The sequence below is a fragment of the Balaenoptera ricei genome, chromosome 17 (assembly GCF_028023285.1).
Source record: "Balaenoptera ricei isolate mBalRic1 chromosome 17, mBalRic1.hap2, whole genome shotgun sequence".
NCBI classification, from domain to species: Eukaryota; Metazoa; Chordata; class Mammalia; order Artiodactyla; family Balaenopteridae; genus Balaenoptera; species Balaenoptera ricei.
This window is the reverse complement of record NC_082655.1, coordinates 4,277,143-4,294,779: the sequence shown is the minus strand read 5'-3', so window position 1 is coordinate 4,294,779 and position 17,637 is coordinate 4,277,143. Positions and strand designations below refer to the sequence as shown.

General features: G+C 50.0%; 1 protein-coding gene across 1 annotated transcript in view; it reads right to left on the bottom strand.

The window, feature by feature from the left end:
* COL22A1 (collagen type XXII alpha 1 chain) overlaps nt 1–17,289 on the bottom strand; it is a 248,238-nt gene extending 230,949 nt beyond the window's left edge. The window contains exons 1-3 of the mRNA XM_059901262.1: nt 17,203–17,289; nt 11,280–11,442; nt 6,339–6,905 (exon numbers count right to left, since the gene is read on the bottom strand). Coding sequence (XP_059757245.1) covers nt 6,339–6,905; nt 11,280–11,370 — 658 coding nt within the window. The 5' untranslated portion in view covers nt 11,371–11,442; nt 17,203–17,289. The remainder of the gene's footprint in view (nt 1–6,338; nt 6,906–11,279; nt 11,443–17,202) is intronic.
* Nucleotides 17,290–17,637: the final 348 nt, after the last annotated feature.

The following is a 17,637-nucleotide window of genomic DNA, read 5'->3' as shown; positions in this document are numbered from 1 at the left end:
AGGAGGAGAAGAGCCTCACAGGTAAGCGTCATACGTAAAGTTAGATCTTCTAGGAGCTGCAATTTCTAAAAAGTAGAAAGAACCAGGTGAGATTGATTTTAGGAATATATTGTATAAACCCTAAATTTCCAAAATATTATCATTTAAATATGTAATCAATATATATAAAAAATATGCATGAGATGCTTTACTCTCTTTTTCATGCCACGTCCACAAAATCTGGCGTGTATGTCACTCACAGCACTTCTCAGTTCAGACCAGCCCCAGATTGGTCAGTGCCCACATGCGATGGCCGGCACGGGTCTAGAGCACTGGTGGCTTCCCCACGTGCAAAACACCAGCAGGGACACCCGCCCCCCGGCCCCGCCAACCGGGCTGGGTGGGGACAGAGCGAGAGTGTAACGCAAAGACCCTCATCAGCCTTCAGAGCCTTTGGTGCCCAGAGAACAGCAGACTCTCTCAGTGCTGTTTACCGCCCAGGGAGCCGGGTCAGGGCCCTCTTCCTCCGCATCTGTCCTGTCATGGGAAGATTCAGCTCATCCCGGCCTGCCTCCTCCAGACCCTCACCAGCCTTCAAATTCCAAACAGACATTTCTCCAAAGAAGATGTACAGATTGCCAACACACACATGAAAGGATGCTCAACATCGCTAATCATTAGAGAAATGCAAGTCAAAACTACAACGAGGGGCTTCCCTGGTGGTGCAGTGGTTGAGAATCCGCCTGCCAATGCAGGGGACACAGGTTCGAGCCCTGGTCTGGGAAGATCCCACATGCCGCGGAGCAACTGGGCCCGTGAGCCACATTACTGAGCCTGCGCGTCTGGAGCCTGTGCTCCCCAACAAGAGAGGCCGCGATAGTGAGAGGTCCGTGCACCGCGATGAAGAATGGCCCCCGCTCGCCACAAGTAGAGAAAGCCCTCGCACAGAAACGAAGACCCAACACAGCCAAAAATAAATAAATTAATTAATTAATTTTTAAAAAACCAAAAACAAACAAACAAAAAAAAACAATTGATCACAAATACAGTCCTCCAGTTTAAAAAAAAAAAAAAAAAACTACAACGAGGCATCACCTCACACCAGTCAGAATGGTCATCATCAAAAAAGCTACAAACAATAAATGCTGAAGAGGGTGTGGAGAAAAGGGAACCCTCTTGCCCTGTTGGTGGGAATGTAAATTGATACAGCCACTATGCAGAACAGTATGGAGCTTCCTTAAAAAACTAAAAATAGAACTACCATAAAACCCAGCAATCCCACTACTGGGCATATACCCTGAGAAAACCATAATTCAAAAAGAGCCATGTACCACAGTGTTCATTGCAGCACTATTTACAATAGCCAGGACATGGAAGCAACCTAAGTGTCCATCGACAGATGAATGGATAAAGAAGATGTGGCACATGTATACAGTGGAATATTACTCAGCCATAAAAAGAAATGAAATCGAGTTATTTGTAGTGAGGTGGACGGACCTAGAGTCTGTCATACAGAGTGAAGTAAGTCAGAAAGAGAAAAAGAAATATGTATGCTAACACATATACGGAATCTAAAAAAAAAAGGTTCTGAAGAACCATTGCAGGACAGGAATAAAGACGCAGACGCAGAGAATGGACTTGAGGACACGGGGAGGGGGAAGGGTAAGCTGGGACGAAGTGAGAGAGTGGCATGGACATATATACACTACCAAATATAAAACAGATAGCTAGTGGGAAGCAGCCACAAAGCACAGGGAGATCAGCTTGGTGCTTTGTGACCACCTAGAGGGGTGGGAGGGAGACACAAGAGAGAGGACATATGGGGATATATGTATATGTATAGCTGATTCACTTTCTTATAAAGCAGAAACTAACACACCATTGTAAAACAATTATATTCCAATAAAGATGTTTAAAAAAATAAAGGTTTTGTTTTTAAAGGGGAAAAAAAAAAATCCAACCGTTTGTCTCTGCTTACCAAAATACGCACAAGTGAAACACTCAGTTATTGCTGGCTATGAGTTCAGATTTGCTGAATACTCTTATTCTTTGCATTTGGGAGGCAGTAGATCATTGCGTGAGTGCTTCTGATGTGCACAGCACAACAAGTACAATAGCAAGCACAGAACTAACTGCCAGGCCGCTGCTCTTGATTTCTTTTAAACAATATTTAGGCAGCTCCTCCTACATACCAGGCTCTGTTTCAGGCACTGGCACCGCAAGAAACAGACTTTCCCTCGTGAAGCTTATATTCTTATATGTGAAGGCAGCTCCTAGGCAGATAAACTAACAGCAATTTCCAGTGGCAGGTGGTAACCAGCAGGCAGTCCATGGTGTCATAATCTGTCACTTTCCCGCTGCCTCCAGCAGATAAAAGCTTCTCAAGGACAAAAGAAGATCAGGTCCATCACTGCATCCCGGGCACCTGGCGTGTGCCCAGCGGAGGACTCACTCATGTGTGATTGCTGAATGAATGAGCGAACGAACGAATGGATGGATGGATGCACTGAACTGAACCAATGCTTACAACACGTGGTTGGGTTGAAGTTGAATGAATGAACGGATTAGCGTGAATCCACTATGGCTGTTGAATGAACGAATGAGGGGGCTGGGTGGACTGATCATGACACCAAAACCCCACATTGTTAGTCTTCGATTTCCCAGATCATCAGCGTGAAGCCCCTGTCAGAACAGCTCTGATTCAGGCCGTGAGGTCACCCATAGGTACCCTCCCTGTGCCAAAAGATTTCTAGCTGTTCGGATGCTGTGATGCTCCTTGATTTAATCTGCTACGTGCTTTCCACTACGTTACTGTTAGCTCTTTTATTTGTTTTGCTTTGTTTCTAATTGAAGCAATTGTGCGGAGATTTTGCTTCCTCTGTCCCCAGAACAGAGCAGACCCTCTCAGCCTACAGCTGTATTTACAAAACGGATTCCCTTTAGATGACTAAGAATAACTTGAATCTTCCATCTATTCAGGCATTCGGAGAAGCCTGTCTAGAGAGAATCGTGGGTTTCTCCTAATGTTATCACGGTGGATGTGTGGCGGGCTGGGTGGGCTTGCAGCCCTTTCCCCGTGGGTACAGCCCCCGGTGTTGCTGCCTGGGTCAGACCCCTTTCCTTGAGGGAGGAGAGGTGGTAATTAACTCCACTCCCCAGCGTCAAACTGGGTCCTGTGGTTTAGGCCCCAGATAGTCAGCCTGTTTCCACTCGGAGGCCACAGCGATGGGCTGGGAACAGTCGCAGGGCCTACAGGCGTTCCAGTCAGACTGAACCCGGGCCTGTGGGTCACCTTCTCCTCTCCTGGGTCCAAGGACTCTCGCGACTCCGAGGTCACTCAGAGCTGTCTTGTGCTGGCAGCTCCTTTTCCCTCCCACACCCCTGCTCTCCTTCTCTGTCTTGCTCTGAGCCCAGGAGGCTGGCCCCTGTCACCGTATCACCTGGCCCCTTTGCTGACCGGTGTCGGATGAGGTCAGGCCAACGGGAAGTGCCAGCCAAGCGGGCAGGGAGTGAGGCAGGGGCTCCTTTCCCGCTCCCTCTGGGTCACGGTGGAGTGGGCAGCCGTGCTCCTCCCTGAGGTGAGGAGACTACAGCTCCTGACGGGCAGGCCCTCCCCACCCACGGGCCCCAGCGTCATTTCCATCCCTGCTACCAGCTGGCTTCTCCTGCCGCTGGTTCCCGGTGCCTCGGCATCCCTCGGTGACCTCAGTCTTCCCTAAACAGAACCCCCATCAGCATCTCTTCAGTCAACACTGGTCACTGCCGGGACCCCGACACACACATCAGCTAAGATCAGAATTAACACCAAGAAAGAAGAGCCTAGCAACAGGGAGAGTGAGAGGGCCTGGTCTCACCGCTCGAGGCTGCCTGACCTCTGGCCTCTTCATCCTGTGTGACGTCAGTTTGCTTTACGCTTTAAGCAAGTTAGAGTGGGGTTTTCTGTTACCTGTGATCATCGTCCCTGACTCAGACCCAAGGTCAGTGGTGCTGAAATCTGTGTTCTGGGGGCACAGGGGGATGAGGCCAGCATGCGGAGGCTGAAGGCCCGGACCCTGTGCCCAGCCCCGCCGTTGTATTAACCGGGCAACGTGACCCAGTGACCTGACCTCTCCAGGGTTGTCGGAACCAGTCCCAAAACCATCCCCTGGGCACAGAAGTTCTTCAAAATCTAGATTCTGCTCTGCCAAGATGCAGAACCAGTTTGAACCCAGGCTGGCAGGATGACGAAATGCCAGAGGGTAGGGTCTAGAAGCAGCCTTGCTTCCTAGGTCCCTGGATCAAGGCTCTGGGATGGCAGTTGGGCGCTCATGGACCCTGAGCCACCACGTTGGATGTCTGCCCCTTGGCTAGGCCCGTGACCTAGCGTCAGGCCCTTGTCCGCCCGGATTTCTTGAGCATATGCACCTAGATCCAGCCTTCGCCTGGCCCTGCCTGGGCTGTTCCTTCTGCCTTCCTCCTCTTCCCCAGTGTGGCCCCATCACCTCTCCAGCCTACCGCTGAGGGCCCAGAAGCCCATGATCTCAGCATTCTAAATGCCCTCAGCAGCAAAAAGAAGAGCATCTGTATCTTAGGAGGTTGTAATGAGGGTCAAATGAAGTCACTAAGGAAGTCTATGGCCAATGAATTGCACACTGTAGAGTGGGTGACTGTCTCTCAGCCCTCTGGGCGTCAATTTCCTCATCTGTAAAATGGGCCTCGGCATCAATGTGCCATCCACCCCACCACCATTCTCTGAATTTCCCCAGCAGTCTTGTGAAGGGGCTCCCTTTTGCTTGCTGTCCTGCCAGCATTCCATTCTGCATAATGATCTCACCATGTCACGCCCTGCGAAGAACCCTCCAATGCCTCGCCTTGCACACAAGGCCCTCCTTTATCTAGGCCTTGACAATCACACAAAGCCACCATCCTCCACTCTGCTCCTTTCCTCTGGCCATTTCCAGTTCATTGACTAAGTGCGGCCACCTCATCCTGAAGCTCGCGCTCTGTCTTCTAGACCGTCTAAGTGTCACCTCCTCCAGGAAGCCCTCCCTCTTCTCAGGGTCACCATCCACCAAAACCACAGCAGGACCCCACCCATCACATTCCTTTTTTGCTGTCTTTTCCACCATCTAGACTAGGAAAGCTTTAGGGCAGGTGCTGTGTCGTATCTTTTTCTATAGGCTCAGAAGTCAGCACGAGGCCACACAAACATTAGACCCCCAGTAAGTATCTATGAATAAGCAAGCAGAGAAAAAGCCGCAGAGCGGTAAAGAAACCGAGGGCATCCAGTCTCAGATATGAGTCAGCTGCAAGCCCGGCCCAGCCCTGGGACAAGGCCCCTGCCTCTCTGGCCAGCTGCTCTCACTGCCCGTCCCTCCTCCACTGCCCCAGGCCCCTGCCCCTGCCCAGGTGCGACCCTCTGGGCTGCCCCACCCAGGGCGCAGTCCCCCAGAGAAGTCAGCAAGACAGAGGCTGACACTCTGCTCCCTGCCCCAGCCTGGGCCCTGGAGGCAGAAGTTACCCGGCAAGGAGGAAATATCACCCCAGTGAAGCAGGCAGAGGCTGAACCTGCAGAAAGGCTGGCACAAGAGAAACTCACTTCACCCCTCCTGTCCTGGAGAGGGGGCTGGCCTCAGAATGACCCCACTAGGGTCCTGGAGGTCAGCCGTCCAGGTCAGAGCCCCAGGGGCCACTGGATCTCTGCCCGTTGTCTGCCCCCTCCGCCCACGTACTCCTTCCTCTCCCATCCTCCATCCCCAGCCACAGTCAAGATTCCAGGCAAATAACTCGGAGGCCTCGGGTGATCTCAGGGGGCACCAGGTCAAGAGCCCTTGGCCTCTGGGACCAGCAGGGGGCTCCTCGGACTCCGCTGGCCTGCCGGCATTCCATTCTGCACAAAGATCTGACCATGTCACGCCCTGCCCAGACTGACTCGGGCAGTTCCCAAAGGCGGTCTGTGACCCCGTTCTTCCATGACCTCTCACTGCGACCCCTCAGGAGAGAAGCAGGACCCGACATCTCTCAGCTCTGCGTGCAGATATTCTGGCGAGGCCTCTGCAGGCACCTGCTCTGACTTAACAGCCCTGGGAGGCCAGTGGATATGGTCCCCATTGCAGACTTGAAGCTGCAACTCAAGAGACGTAACCAGTCTCCGAGTATCTCAGACTGGGCGGGGTTCAGAACCCAGCTCTCTTTAATTTTCTTTCCACCTCTGCCTCCCTGGACGCGGGGCCCACGGGGCAGGGCCCTGGGTGAGGGGCCCGGACTGGGGGTGGGGAATTCTCAGTTACTGAGCTGGCCGGGTGGCCTCGGGCCCCCCTCTGCGGTGCAGCCGGGTCCCGCCCCGCCCCGCCCCGCCCCGCGCGCGGGTCCCTACTCACTCTCGCACAGGCGGCGCCGCAGCTTGCCCCAGATCTTGTCGATGGCGTCGAAGTCCGACACGTGGAAGATGTGCGCGGCCCTGGGCTCGGAGGCGATCTCCTCCAGCTCCTCCCGCAGCGCCTCGCCCACGCCCACGGCGAAGATGCGGATGCCCGCGCGGTGCGCGGCAGCGGCGGCGGGCAGCACCAGGTCCTGGCTGCGGCCGTCGGTCAGCAGGATGGCCACCTGCTTGAAGGCGCGGTCCCCGGGGCGGCCGCCGGCCCACGGCGCAAAGCTGTGCCGCGTGACGTAGCGCAGCGCGTCGCCCGTGTGCGTGTGGCCGCCGTGGTAGGCCAGCTGCCGCGCCGCCGCCTTGACCTCGGCCCGTGAGCCGAAGCGGCCCAGCTCGAAGGCAGTGGTCGGCCGGTCGCTGTAGTGCACGACGCCCACGCGGGTGCGGTCCGGGCCCACCTCGAACGTGTCCACCAGGTTGGCCACCCACTGCCGGACCTTCTCGAAGTTCTCCTTGCCCACGCTCGAGGAGGCGTCCAGGAGGAAGACCAGGTCGTAGTGGACGCTTTTGCAACCTGCAGGGCGACAAGAAGGGCGACGGGGGCCGCTCGGTCGCGGGAAGGGCACGGTCCTTGGGGGTGGGAGGCGTGGTCATCCGGGTCTCGCAGACCTGCCCCCAGGACCCGCCCACACGGCCTCGCGCGGGGTCGGGGGCGGGGCCTCGACTGCTGCCTTAAAGCCCCAACCTCTGGTTCCCTAAAGGTCACGTGACCAGAAGTCTCCCCGAGGCGGCTGTGAGGTTCAGCTGCCTATAGATATAGTTAACATATATATTTATATATATATAGCTAATACGTATATTTATACAAGTGGATACCATATATAATTGTATATAATATAAAATATACTAATATAGAACTATATAATTATATATAGTTTATATATATTTCTAAAAGTGAATAACATACAATTATATATAATATACTATGTAATGATATATAAAATATATCATATACATAATTATATATAATTATATATGTATATAAGTGAATAATACATATATAATTATATATTACATATTATATAGACGTTATATAAATATATATAATTATATATAGTTTATATATTTATATAAGTGAGTAACAATCATGGAACACTACCGTACCCGTTTCTTTATTCCCATTATTTTCGTTCGAAAGTGACATCGTTATCTTTCAAACCTACTATAAATAATGCACGCCCATTTCAGAAAGAGCAGAAAAGGCAATCAAAAAATCTTTAAACGCTCGTATTTCCATCTGCTCAGAGATAACTACTGCTAGTCCATGGTGTATTTATTTATGTTCTGTTTCCATATAGTTATCGATGGAAGTGGGCCTGTACCAGACGCACTGATGTATAAGCTGGTTTTACCGCATCCAGCGATGCTCTGGGAGCCCATTTCCAGTGTGATAATGCCGGTTTCTATGGCTGCAGAGATTCCACTGCAGGGATGAGCATAATTTACTTATAGCCAGTCCTCTCTTGTCAGATAGTTAAACAGTTCCAAGTATTTCACTATTAGAAATCATATAAGATAGACTGCATTCATATATTTTAGAAGCTCTATAGTGCTCTATAAAAAATATGCTTATATTTTTACAAATATAAATTTTATATAAGCTATGTGATGCTTTTGATTAAACAAAATGCAGCACTATATAATTTATTTCTGATCCTCAGGGCAGCCCTATGCAGAGAGCTTGCTCGTCCCCATTTCACAGCTAGATAATATGAGGAAAAGTGTCTTCTAAACTCCAAAGTGCTGCACATATATACAGGAGAACCATCAAAATGCCCTTGTCTCGAGTTTTCTGGAATCTGAGTCTTGGCCATGCCAACAGCAGCAGCTGATCAGGCTTTGGGAACACCTGGCACAAGCATCTGATTAGTGAAAATAAAATAAAAACAAACCAAAAGAGTCCCACTTTGTTAAACTGTCCAACTGGCAAAAGTCAGAAAGACCGTGGTAGCCAGTTAGAGCGTAAGGAGAGTGCCTTTGTGGGCTCAAGAAGTGGCTATGGGGTTTGTCACCCCATTGTCAGGGTCCTAAAAGCCTTTTGCAGGAGAGGGTATCTTTGGATCCACCAATTCCAGATTCAGTGATGTAACTGAAGCAAACTAGCAGATAAATGGAAGGGGAAAAAAATAAAGATGTATAAGGAAGTTCATGGCAGCACTGCCAAGCAAAATTCTGGAGACCACCTCCATGATCACCCATAGGGAACTACTTAAATAATACTCCTCCTGTGCTCATTCAGTGGGATGCCAGGAAGCCACCACAGCCGTGGCCGGGCCCTACAGGAACCCTTATTTACCAAAGTGGATACATTTTCCACTCTGTTGTTGGGCATGAAAAGCATGTGTGTCTCTGTGTACCACTGTGTATTCAGGAGAGAAGCTACAAAAAGAAACATGGCTTATTTCTGGCAAGCAGAACCATGAGTGAATTGTATTCTTTTGTACTTCTGATTTTGTGTTTACAAGCAATGCATTATGTTCAAAAAACAGAAAAACAATAAAGCTAGGTATATTTATACACACACACACAAATACTTCTTATCCTGCCCTGAGCCAGTGCCTCCCTTGAATTTTCCACATCTGCCTTCCCCTCTAGTTTTTAAAATCCAAGTCCGATCCGCAGAGGAGCTGAGATGAATCCCTGCCTTCGCAGGATTGATCCCCTAACAGGATTAGAGCTTTAGAAGTGTGTCCGCCCAGATGTGTGGACTCAGAGATAATTCCTGGGGAGTGTTTCTCCTTGACACAAAAGGTCATCCTTTTGTCTTTGGGACAATGATGTCCCAGCCTGATCAGAATAATTGTTGCTACGGGCCAGGGAGGGCCCACCCTGCGGCTGTAATCCTCTAGGCTGCAGAAGGTTCATATGTGCAAGAGGCCTCGCCAAGGGGCCACTTTCTCCTGGAGGCCAGGGAACAGGCTGGGTCTTGGGCAGGTGAGAATGAAGAGAGATGTGGTGGGAACGGTCCTGGCTTCTGGCCTCGGCTCTGCCACAGGCAAGGGCCCTGTGACCCGGCAGGCGACTGCTTCCCCTGGGCCGCCACTCTGTGAAATGAGGGCACGGACAGAAGGTCCTTGGGCCTTTCCACTTCTGAATTTGATAATCCTGGGTATCGCCTGGGCACGTGGGGTCATCCCAGGGGACACAGAAAGCTCCTAGGAAGCCCCACATTCCTCCCATGAAAACCAGGACGCCCACACTCATCACTGTCTTTCTAGACAGCCGGGCTTTGTGAGGCTCAGGCAAAGCAGAACTTTGTAAAACGATGGAGAAACGCAAGCCTCTGGGGTCTGTTGTTTTTCGTCTTCTTTGGAGGCCCCGGATAAAGGGCTTGGCTCTGGCTCAGCGCTTCTTGTGTCCCCCAGCCTCACGGGGATGGGGGTAAGGGGATAGGAGCCTCTCTTTTTTTTTTCCAACACTTTTTTAAATTGAAGTATAGTCCATTTACAATATTGTGTTAGTTTCAGGTGTATAGCAAAGTGATTCGGTTATGCATATAGATGTATATATCTATATTCTTTTTAAAAATTCTTTTCCATTATAGATTATTACAAGATATTGAATATAGTTCCCTGTGCTATAAGTAGGTCCTTGTTGTTTACCTATTTTATATACAGCAGTGGGCTTCTGTTACCTCAGTTCCTCATCTGTAAAACGGGGGCAGCATTTTACACCCAGCCGTATAGTGACAGGCGCTCTCCCTGAGACCTGGTCCAGCTGTGTGCCGTGGACGCAGTGCACGGGCTCTGGGCTGGGTGCTGTGACACAGACCAGACCAGCTCAGGTCCCTGACCCCTTCCCCGTGTCCCCCACTGACAGTGACTCCTCCCAGGAGGCCCTCAGACAGGTGGGCAAACCCTCCTGCCACTTCTCACCCCCTCCCGCCCGGGCCTTCTCTGCTACAGTAACTTCCTCACTTCCCGTCCACTCACTGTCCCAGCTGCCTCTTCCGGCTGGACTCCAGGGTATCCAACGCCCCCCAGGGTGTGGTCCAACGTCCTCACAGAGCCAGACAACGCAGCAGGGCACTAACCTGCCCACTGTCCCCAAACCCTGTATGCGCTCAACGGAGACACACCCACAACACATTCTATGATCGACACAAGATGTGTGTTGAAGCAACCTAAATGTCCATCAACAGAGGAATGGATAAAGAAGATGAGGTACATATATACAATGAAGTATTACTCAGCCATAGAAAGGAACGAAATAGTGCCATTTGCAGAGATGTGGATAGACCTAGAGACTGTCATACAGAGTGAAGACAGAAAGAGAAAAACAACCATCATATAATATCACTTATATGTGGAAACTAGAAAAATGGTACAGATGAACTAATTTGCAAAGCAGAAATAGAGACACACGTATAAAGAACAGACTTAAGGATACCAAGAGGGGAAGGAGGGGGGATGCGATGAATTGGGAGATTGGGATTGACATACACACATTACTGTGTGTGTGTATAAAATAGATAACTAATGAGAAGCTACTTTATAGCACAGGGAACTCTACTCAGTGCTCTGTGGTGACCTAAATGGGAAGGAAATCTAAAAAAGAGGGGATATATGTATATGTATAGCTGATTCACTTTGCAGTACAGCAGAAACTAACACAACATTGCAAAGCAACTATACTCCAATAAAAATTTAAAAAAAAAAGAAAAAGGCGTGTGTTCACTGTCACACACATACTCACGCACACATGCACACGCCCCAGCTGCACGACTGATTATGACACACACCAGCTGGGGGACAGCTGACACCTCCCCTGTGATGACCTGCACTCTCTCACACACAGGCGCCAGCCCACCCCGAGGCCCACACCCACACACGCACGGACGCGCACACAGACGGCTCTGTCTTCGGCCTGGCACCGCCTCCAGCCCCACCTGCCCTCTGGGCCTGACAGCTGCTGTCCCCACTCCAGAGCAGCAGCGTCCAGAGGAGATGGGCCACGACGCTCCCTTGCAGGCTGCCCATGGCTCTCTCGTGCTTGGGAACAAGCGTTTCTGGGCCAGGAAGAGACGCCGTTAGGGTCTACTGGAACATGTCCTGTGTGGAGAAAGACACGCCTTTAGAGGAGGGCCCTTGAGCTGAGAAGCTGCAGGAAGTAACCTCTGGGCCTCACGTGGGAGGAATTCCCCAGACCCAGCCTCCCCCGCCTCTTCACTGCTCAGACTCCACTCTTCACACAGCCAAAGGTGTGACTTTCTAAGAGCAAAGCCCAGTGTTACCTCCCGGTCACTGATTCATCCATCCCTCCCCCCACATCCATCCATTAGCAAATTCGTGTTAAGGACCTGCCAGGCCCCACGTTATCGGCTCCCTAAGGCTATGGCCTGTTACAGTAAGATCATTATTCTGATCATATTTTCTACTTTTAGACATTAATAGGCTGTTTTATTTGTTTAACATGTCACAAGAGGACATCTTTGTACCTAAGTCTTTGCCCCTGTTTAATTATTTTCTTACAGTAGGTTTGTGGGAAAATACTTAGGGTGTCCTATGGGTTTTGAAAGGACCCTGATATGAATTGCCAACCTGCTTTTCAAAAAGGTTGTACCATTTCCGCTGCCTCAAGCAGTGTGGGAGTGTGTGTGGGGGCCCCTCTCACCGCGTACCTGGCAGCACAGACGAAGCGTCGTTCCTTTGATCTTTGCTAACCCAGTTGGACAGACAGCGCTTCTTGCTTTCTATGCATTTCTTTGATCCGTGAGGTTTATTAGCTAAATTATTTCCCCTCCTGTATCTTTTATTTTCATGTGGATGGCCATTTCAAAAAGTGTTTGTCATTGCTCACTCCAAGATGCAGGAAAAGGAAACAGCTTATAGATTTGACCATTGATTGATTCATTCCCAAAGATTTACCAGTGGCCCTCATGTGCCAGGTTCTGAGGGCAGGCAGATGAATGACACCAAACCCTCCCTCACTGACACCTGGGAGACAGGTAAGACACAGGCCAGGGCAAAGTAGGATAGAATGACACCGGTAGAGGGAAATGGGGAGGGTTATGGGAGCATGGGGACAGTAGGGGGATTGCCATGTGACCATTTCAGGAGGAGGTCAGATGACATGTTCCTATATATAGAAAACCCTAAAAATTACAAAAGCTGTTAGAACCAATAAACGAATTCAGCAAAGTTGCAGAATGAAAAGTCAACATTTAAAAATCCATTGCATTTCTGTCCACTAGCAGTGAACAATCCATAGAGAAATTAAGAAGAATAATTCTACTTACGATAGCATCAAAAAATAGCATAAAATACTTAGGAATAAACTGAACCAAGGAGGTGCAAGACTTGTACACTGAAAACTGCAAATCACTGCTGAAAGAAATTAAAGAAGACCTAAATACATGGAAAGACATCTTCTGTTATTGCTTAATGATTACAGAGTTTCTGTCTGGGGTGATGAAAATGTTCTGGAAATAGTGCTGATGGTTACACAACATCTGAATGGAATTAATGCTACTGAATCACACACTTAAAATGGTAAATTTTATGTTATTTACTTTTTACCACAATAAACCCAATAAAAGATGTCCATATCCTAATCTCTGTGAATATGTTACATTACATGGCAAGGAAGAATTAAAGTTACAGGTGGAATTAAGATTACTAATCACTTGACCTTAAAATATGGAGGTTAACTTGGAGTATCTGGGCGGGCTCAGTGTAATCACAAGGGTCCTTACAAATGGAAGAGTCTGGGTCAGAACCAGAGTGATGGCAACCTAAGAAAGACTGGATTGGCCATTGTTGGCTTTGAAGATGGAGGAAGGGACCACAGGCTAAGGAATGCAGGTGACTTCTAGAAGCTGGACAAGGCAAGGAAAGGGATTCTCCCCTATGGACTTCTAAGGGAACAACCCTGCCAACCCCTTGATTTTAGCCCAGTGAGACCCATTTTGGAATTCAATTCAATTGAGAACTTTACGATAATAAATCTGTGTTGTTCTAAGCCACTAAGTCTGGGGTGATTTGTCATAGCATCCACAGAATACTGAATGGTGATGAGAGTTGAGGGGAATGGAGGACCCAGTGGATGCTAGGGGCATGGTGAGTGGTCCCTCCTGGCAATCTCCCACCCACCCCCCCCTTCTCTTCGCCTGCCTCCTACAAATGTATGTTCAGGCCCTTTTCTCTGGACTAAATTATGTCCCCCAAATTCATATGTTGAAACCCTATCCCTCAGTGTGATGGCATTTGGTGGTGGGGCCTTTGGGGGGTGATCAGGTTTAGATGAGGTCATGAGAGTGTGGCCCCGTAATGGGATTAGTGCCCTTGTAAGAAGAAGAGGGACTTCCCTGGTGGTCCAGTGGTTAAGACTCTGCGCTCCCAATGCAGGGGGTCCGGGTTCGACCCCTGGTCAGGGAACTAGATCCCACATGCGTGTCACACGAAAGAGCCCGCATACCACAACTAAAGAGCCGGTGCAGCCAAATAAATAAATAAATATTTTTAAAAAATGAAGAAGAAGAGATGTCAGGAGCTCCTCCCTCTACTGAAGGCGGACCGGTTGGCCTGACCGCAGAAACAGGCAGCGGATTCTGTAATAGCCCAGGAGCATCCCCACACCTGGGCCGAGGCCAACCCAACCCCACATCCCGGGCGGCAGCAGAGCACGCTCAGCCCTCTCGCATCTCCATCACCCACCAGCGCCAAAAAGACAGAAGCAGCTTCCGTCGGTTCTAGTGCACATGGGGGCAGAGCTCGCCGGGTGGTCAGGAGGGTGGAGCCTCAAACCAGAGTGCCTGGTGGTACAAATCCCGGTCATTCACCAGCTCATTCATTCAGCTCATTCATTCATTCTGCGACCTCAGAGAGACACCTAATCTCTCTGTGCCTTAACGTCCTCACTCGAGGAGCGGAGAGAATAACAAAACCTACCATAGCGGGTTGTCGCGAGGGGGTCATTGTAGAGATTAAATAATATCAATAAAACTGCAGGTAAAGCCTTAGCCCAACCTTAAGGCCACATCACTGACGTGAGCCAGAGCTGGCACTCCAAGCCATACCTGCTTCCTCAGCCCACCCGCCGCCCAAGGGTGCCTGGTACCTGGGGTAAAACCCGGCGTCACTGGAGGGCCTCCACATTGCAGACACCACACATCCCATCTCTATAACAACCCCGCCAGCAAGTTGGGGCCGAGAAGGGGGGAGGTGCCCGCAGCACACCCTGCTGGTGAAGGGCAGAGCTGCGTGTGAAAGCAGATCCACGGGACTCAGAAACATTCTTAATTGGAAGCTCCTGCCCCCCCGAAAAAAGCAGGTGTGGTCTCTTGCTTAACTGGAAGCTCCCCTAGGGCCAGTCTGTGCCCACCACTGTCCCAGTGAATATTTGCGGAGTTGAAAATCCACAGTCCTGATGTCAGGTTCTCCAGAGAAAAGGCTGGGGAAACACGTGTGTGCCGTGAGCCAAGCAACTTTTAGCAACATCTCTGCAAGTCAGTACCGCTGGCGCCACCCTCCTGAAAATGAACCTGGGATCAGGGAGCACAGACAACTCCGCTAGGCACCTAGGCCAGCAAAGATGGAGCTGGACCTGCCATCAGGCCTGAATGATGCCAAAGTTCACGCTCTTTCCAGCACTAACCTTTAACACATATCGCATGCTTACGAAGCTCCAGGAGCTATTCCCAGGGCTTTATACATAATAACTCATTTAATCTGAAAGACAGGTATCATGAGACCCATTTTACAGGGTAAGAAACTGAGGCACAAAGGGCTTAGGAAACTGCTCGTGACCTCACACCTAGTAGCCGGGATTCAGCCCCAGGTAATCACAGGCCCACACTTGTAATCAAACAACAACATGGCTTCTTGGGAATCTGGCTGGAGCAACACTTATTTCTTAAGCACAGAAACAACATGGGAAACAAGCAAAGGATATAGTCAAAAACCAAGCCATGCATCCCCCAGAGGAAAGAGAATGGCCTTCTTCACCCGTTGGTGTGATGGATTCCATTAAGTGATTTTCAAACTTTGAACCAGCCTTGCATACCTGGATCCCTCCTACTTGGCCGTGGCCTAGAATTCTTTTTACGCATTGTCTTATTTGATTCGCTAATATTTTGTTGAGGGTTTTTGCATTTTTGTTCATGAGAGATATTGGTCAGTCATTTTCTTTTCTCGGAATGCCTTTGTTTGATTTGGGATTAGGGTGATGCTGGCATCATAGCATGAGATAGGAAATGTTCCCTGTGTTTCTACCTTCTGGAAGATATTGTAGAGAAGAGAATAACTGGAGTGTTCATAACAAAATGCCCACTGAGGAGGCAGGCCTGGTATGGAATTCTGTTCGTTAGCCACATAAATGAGCATCCCATCCCCGTAAGATGGGAGGGTCACTACCCCATAGGGGATGCCGTGAGGGTTACACGAAATAACTTCTACAAAGCATGCAGCACAGATGCTGGCCCAGAGCAGGTGCACAGCAAGTGTGAGATCTGTGTCAGTCAGCTTCCCCGCCCACTCCAAACCACCTCAGGCTGCAGTCCCAACAAGCATGGGTACCATGATTCCATTTCTCTCTCACCAGCTCTTTCCAGGGTCTGGCTGCCAAGCTGGCACGAAGCAGGCCACACCCTGTCCCTGGAGGCACGGCTCTGCCATTAGTCTCCAAAAGTCCAGCAATTAATTTACTGAGCTGAGTTCCTTCCACAAGCCGGCCCATCGCCATAGTAACCAGCCTTCCCTATTCAGGGACTCCGAGGTAGGGGAGAAAAGACACCGAGCAGAAAGCAATTTAGAGGGAGGAAATGAGATTTGGCACATTGCGAGGGCAGCCTGGGCAGAGTGCGAGCTCTGTCTGCTTCAGAGGGTCTGGCCGCTGCCCACTGGGGGTGGGGACTGCGTGGAATGAGGCACCACTGATGTGTTGCTGCGGCGACGGGCGATGCTCTGGGCAGGAATCTGGGGGAGACATAAAAGCCTGGTGTGCTGTGTCCAGGCCACTGAGCTGGGTCCTTCTGAGCCTCTGCTGGGCTGTCTGTAAGGCAAACTGCACTTGCTGGTCAAGAGGGGCAGAGGGAGCTGGGCAGCTCCTGTCTCTACGGAAGCTCTAGAGCCCAGCTGCCTGGGAAGTGCTGCAGAGCCCACCTCCTGGATTCAAACCCCTGCCCCGTGTGACCTGGAACAAGCCCTCTTCGGTCACCAAACAGACCGAGCACCTTCTGTACCCAGGTCCCACGCAGACGTTGACTGCTCCCGGGGTGGCTGGCTCAACGATGAAGCTTCTATATCAGAACCCCTGTGTTCAAAGTCCAGTTCTGCCTGTGACTCGCTGTGTAAACCAGGGGAAGTCACTTAACCTCTCTGGACCTCAGCCCTTTCACGTACGAGTGGGGATAACATCTACGTCACTGGCTATTGGGAGAATTAAACACATCGCTACATGTAAAAAAGCTTAGAACACTGTCTGATCACAGCGGGCCTTAAGGCATACTATTTTTGTGATTTTCCAATCCTCTGTTTCCTCACCTATAAAATGGGAACAATAGTCCCTACTTCATAGATCTGTGGGAGAGACTACGTGAGACAATGGGAGTGATAATCCTTTACAAAGTAAAACGTTGACCATTATTGCCATTATCAACATCAAGGGGACAATTGTCAGTTTGAGCTACTCAGAGAACTCAGCTGATGTTGACTGCATAGGGGTACCACGGCCTTCATTGTTTTATTCCCTAATTCAATCATGCCCTGAATGCATGTCAAGTACTTACTAAGTGCCAGGCACATGGACTAGGACACTTTGTCCAAGGAGCTTGAGACCTAATGGTGGAGACAGACAAGCAAGTAGATGCTTACATTTCCATGTGGTCAGTGTTCTGATAGAGGGAAGGACTTGACTCAAGCCTGACAATCAGGGAAGGCTTCCTGGAGGAGGGAACGCCTGATCCGAGCCGGGAAAGATGGGTGGAGAGGAGGCTGGGGGACAAGAGTTGCCTTCACCAGGAGCAGCCTGCCTCCCTTCCAGTATCACTGTGGGATGAGCAAAAAATAAATTATTTAGAGAAGGAGGTGAAAGGAATGGTGAAAATTCAGGCTGGAGCAGAAGGCAGGAATTCACGTTAATAAAGGCAGTTGAGGGACTTGTACAGTGACCCAGGAAAAGGGGTCAGATTTTGCCCCTGAGGCCAGTGGATGTCCTCATGCATGGGAGTGGTCTATACTGATGCGATTTAGAAAACCCTGTTGAGAAGGATGGATGGAGTAGAGGGACCAATGAGAAGGTTAGTGCAA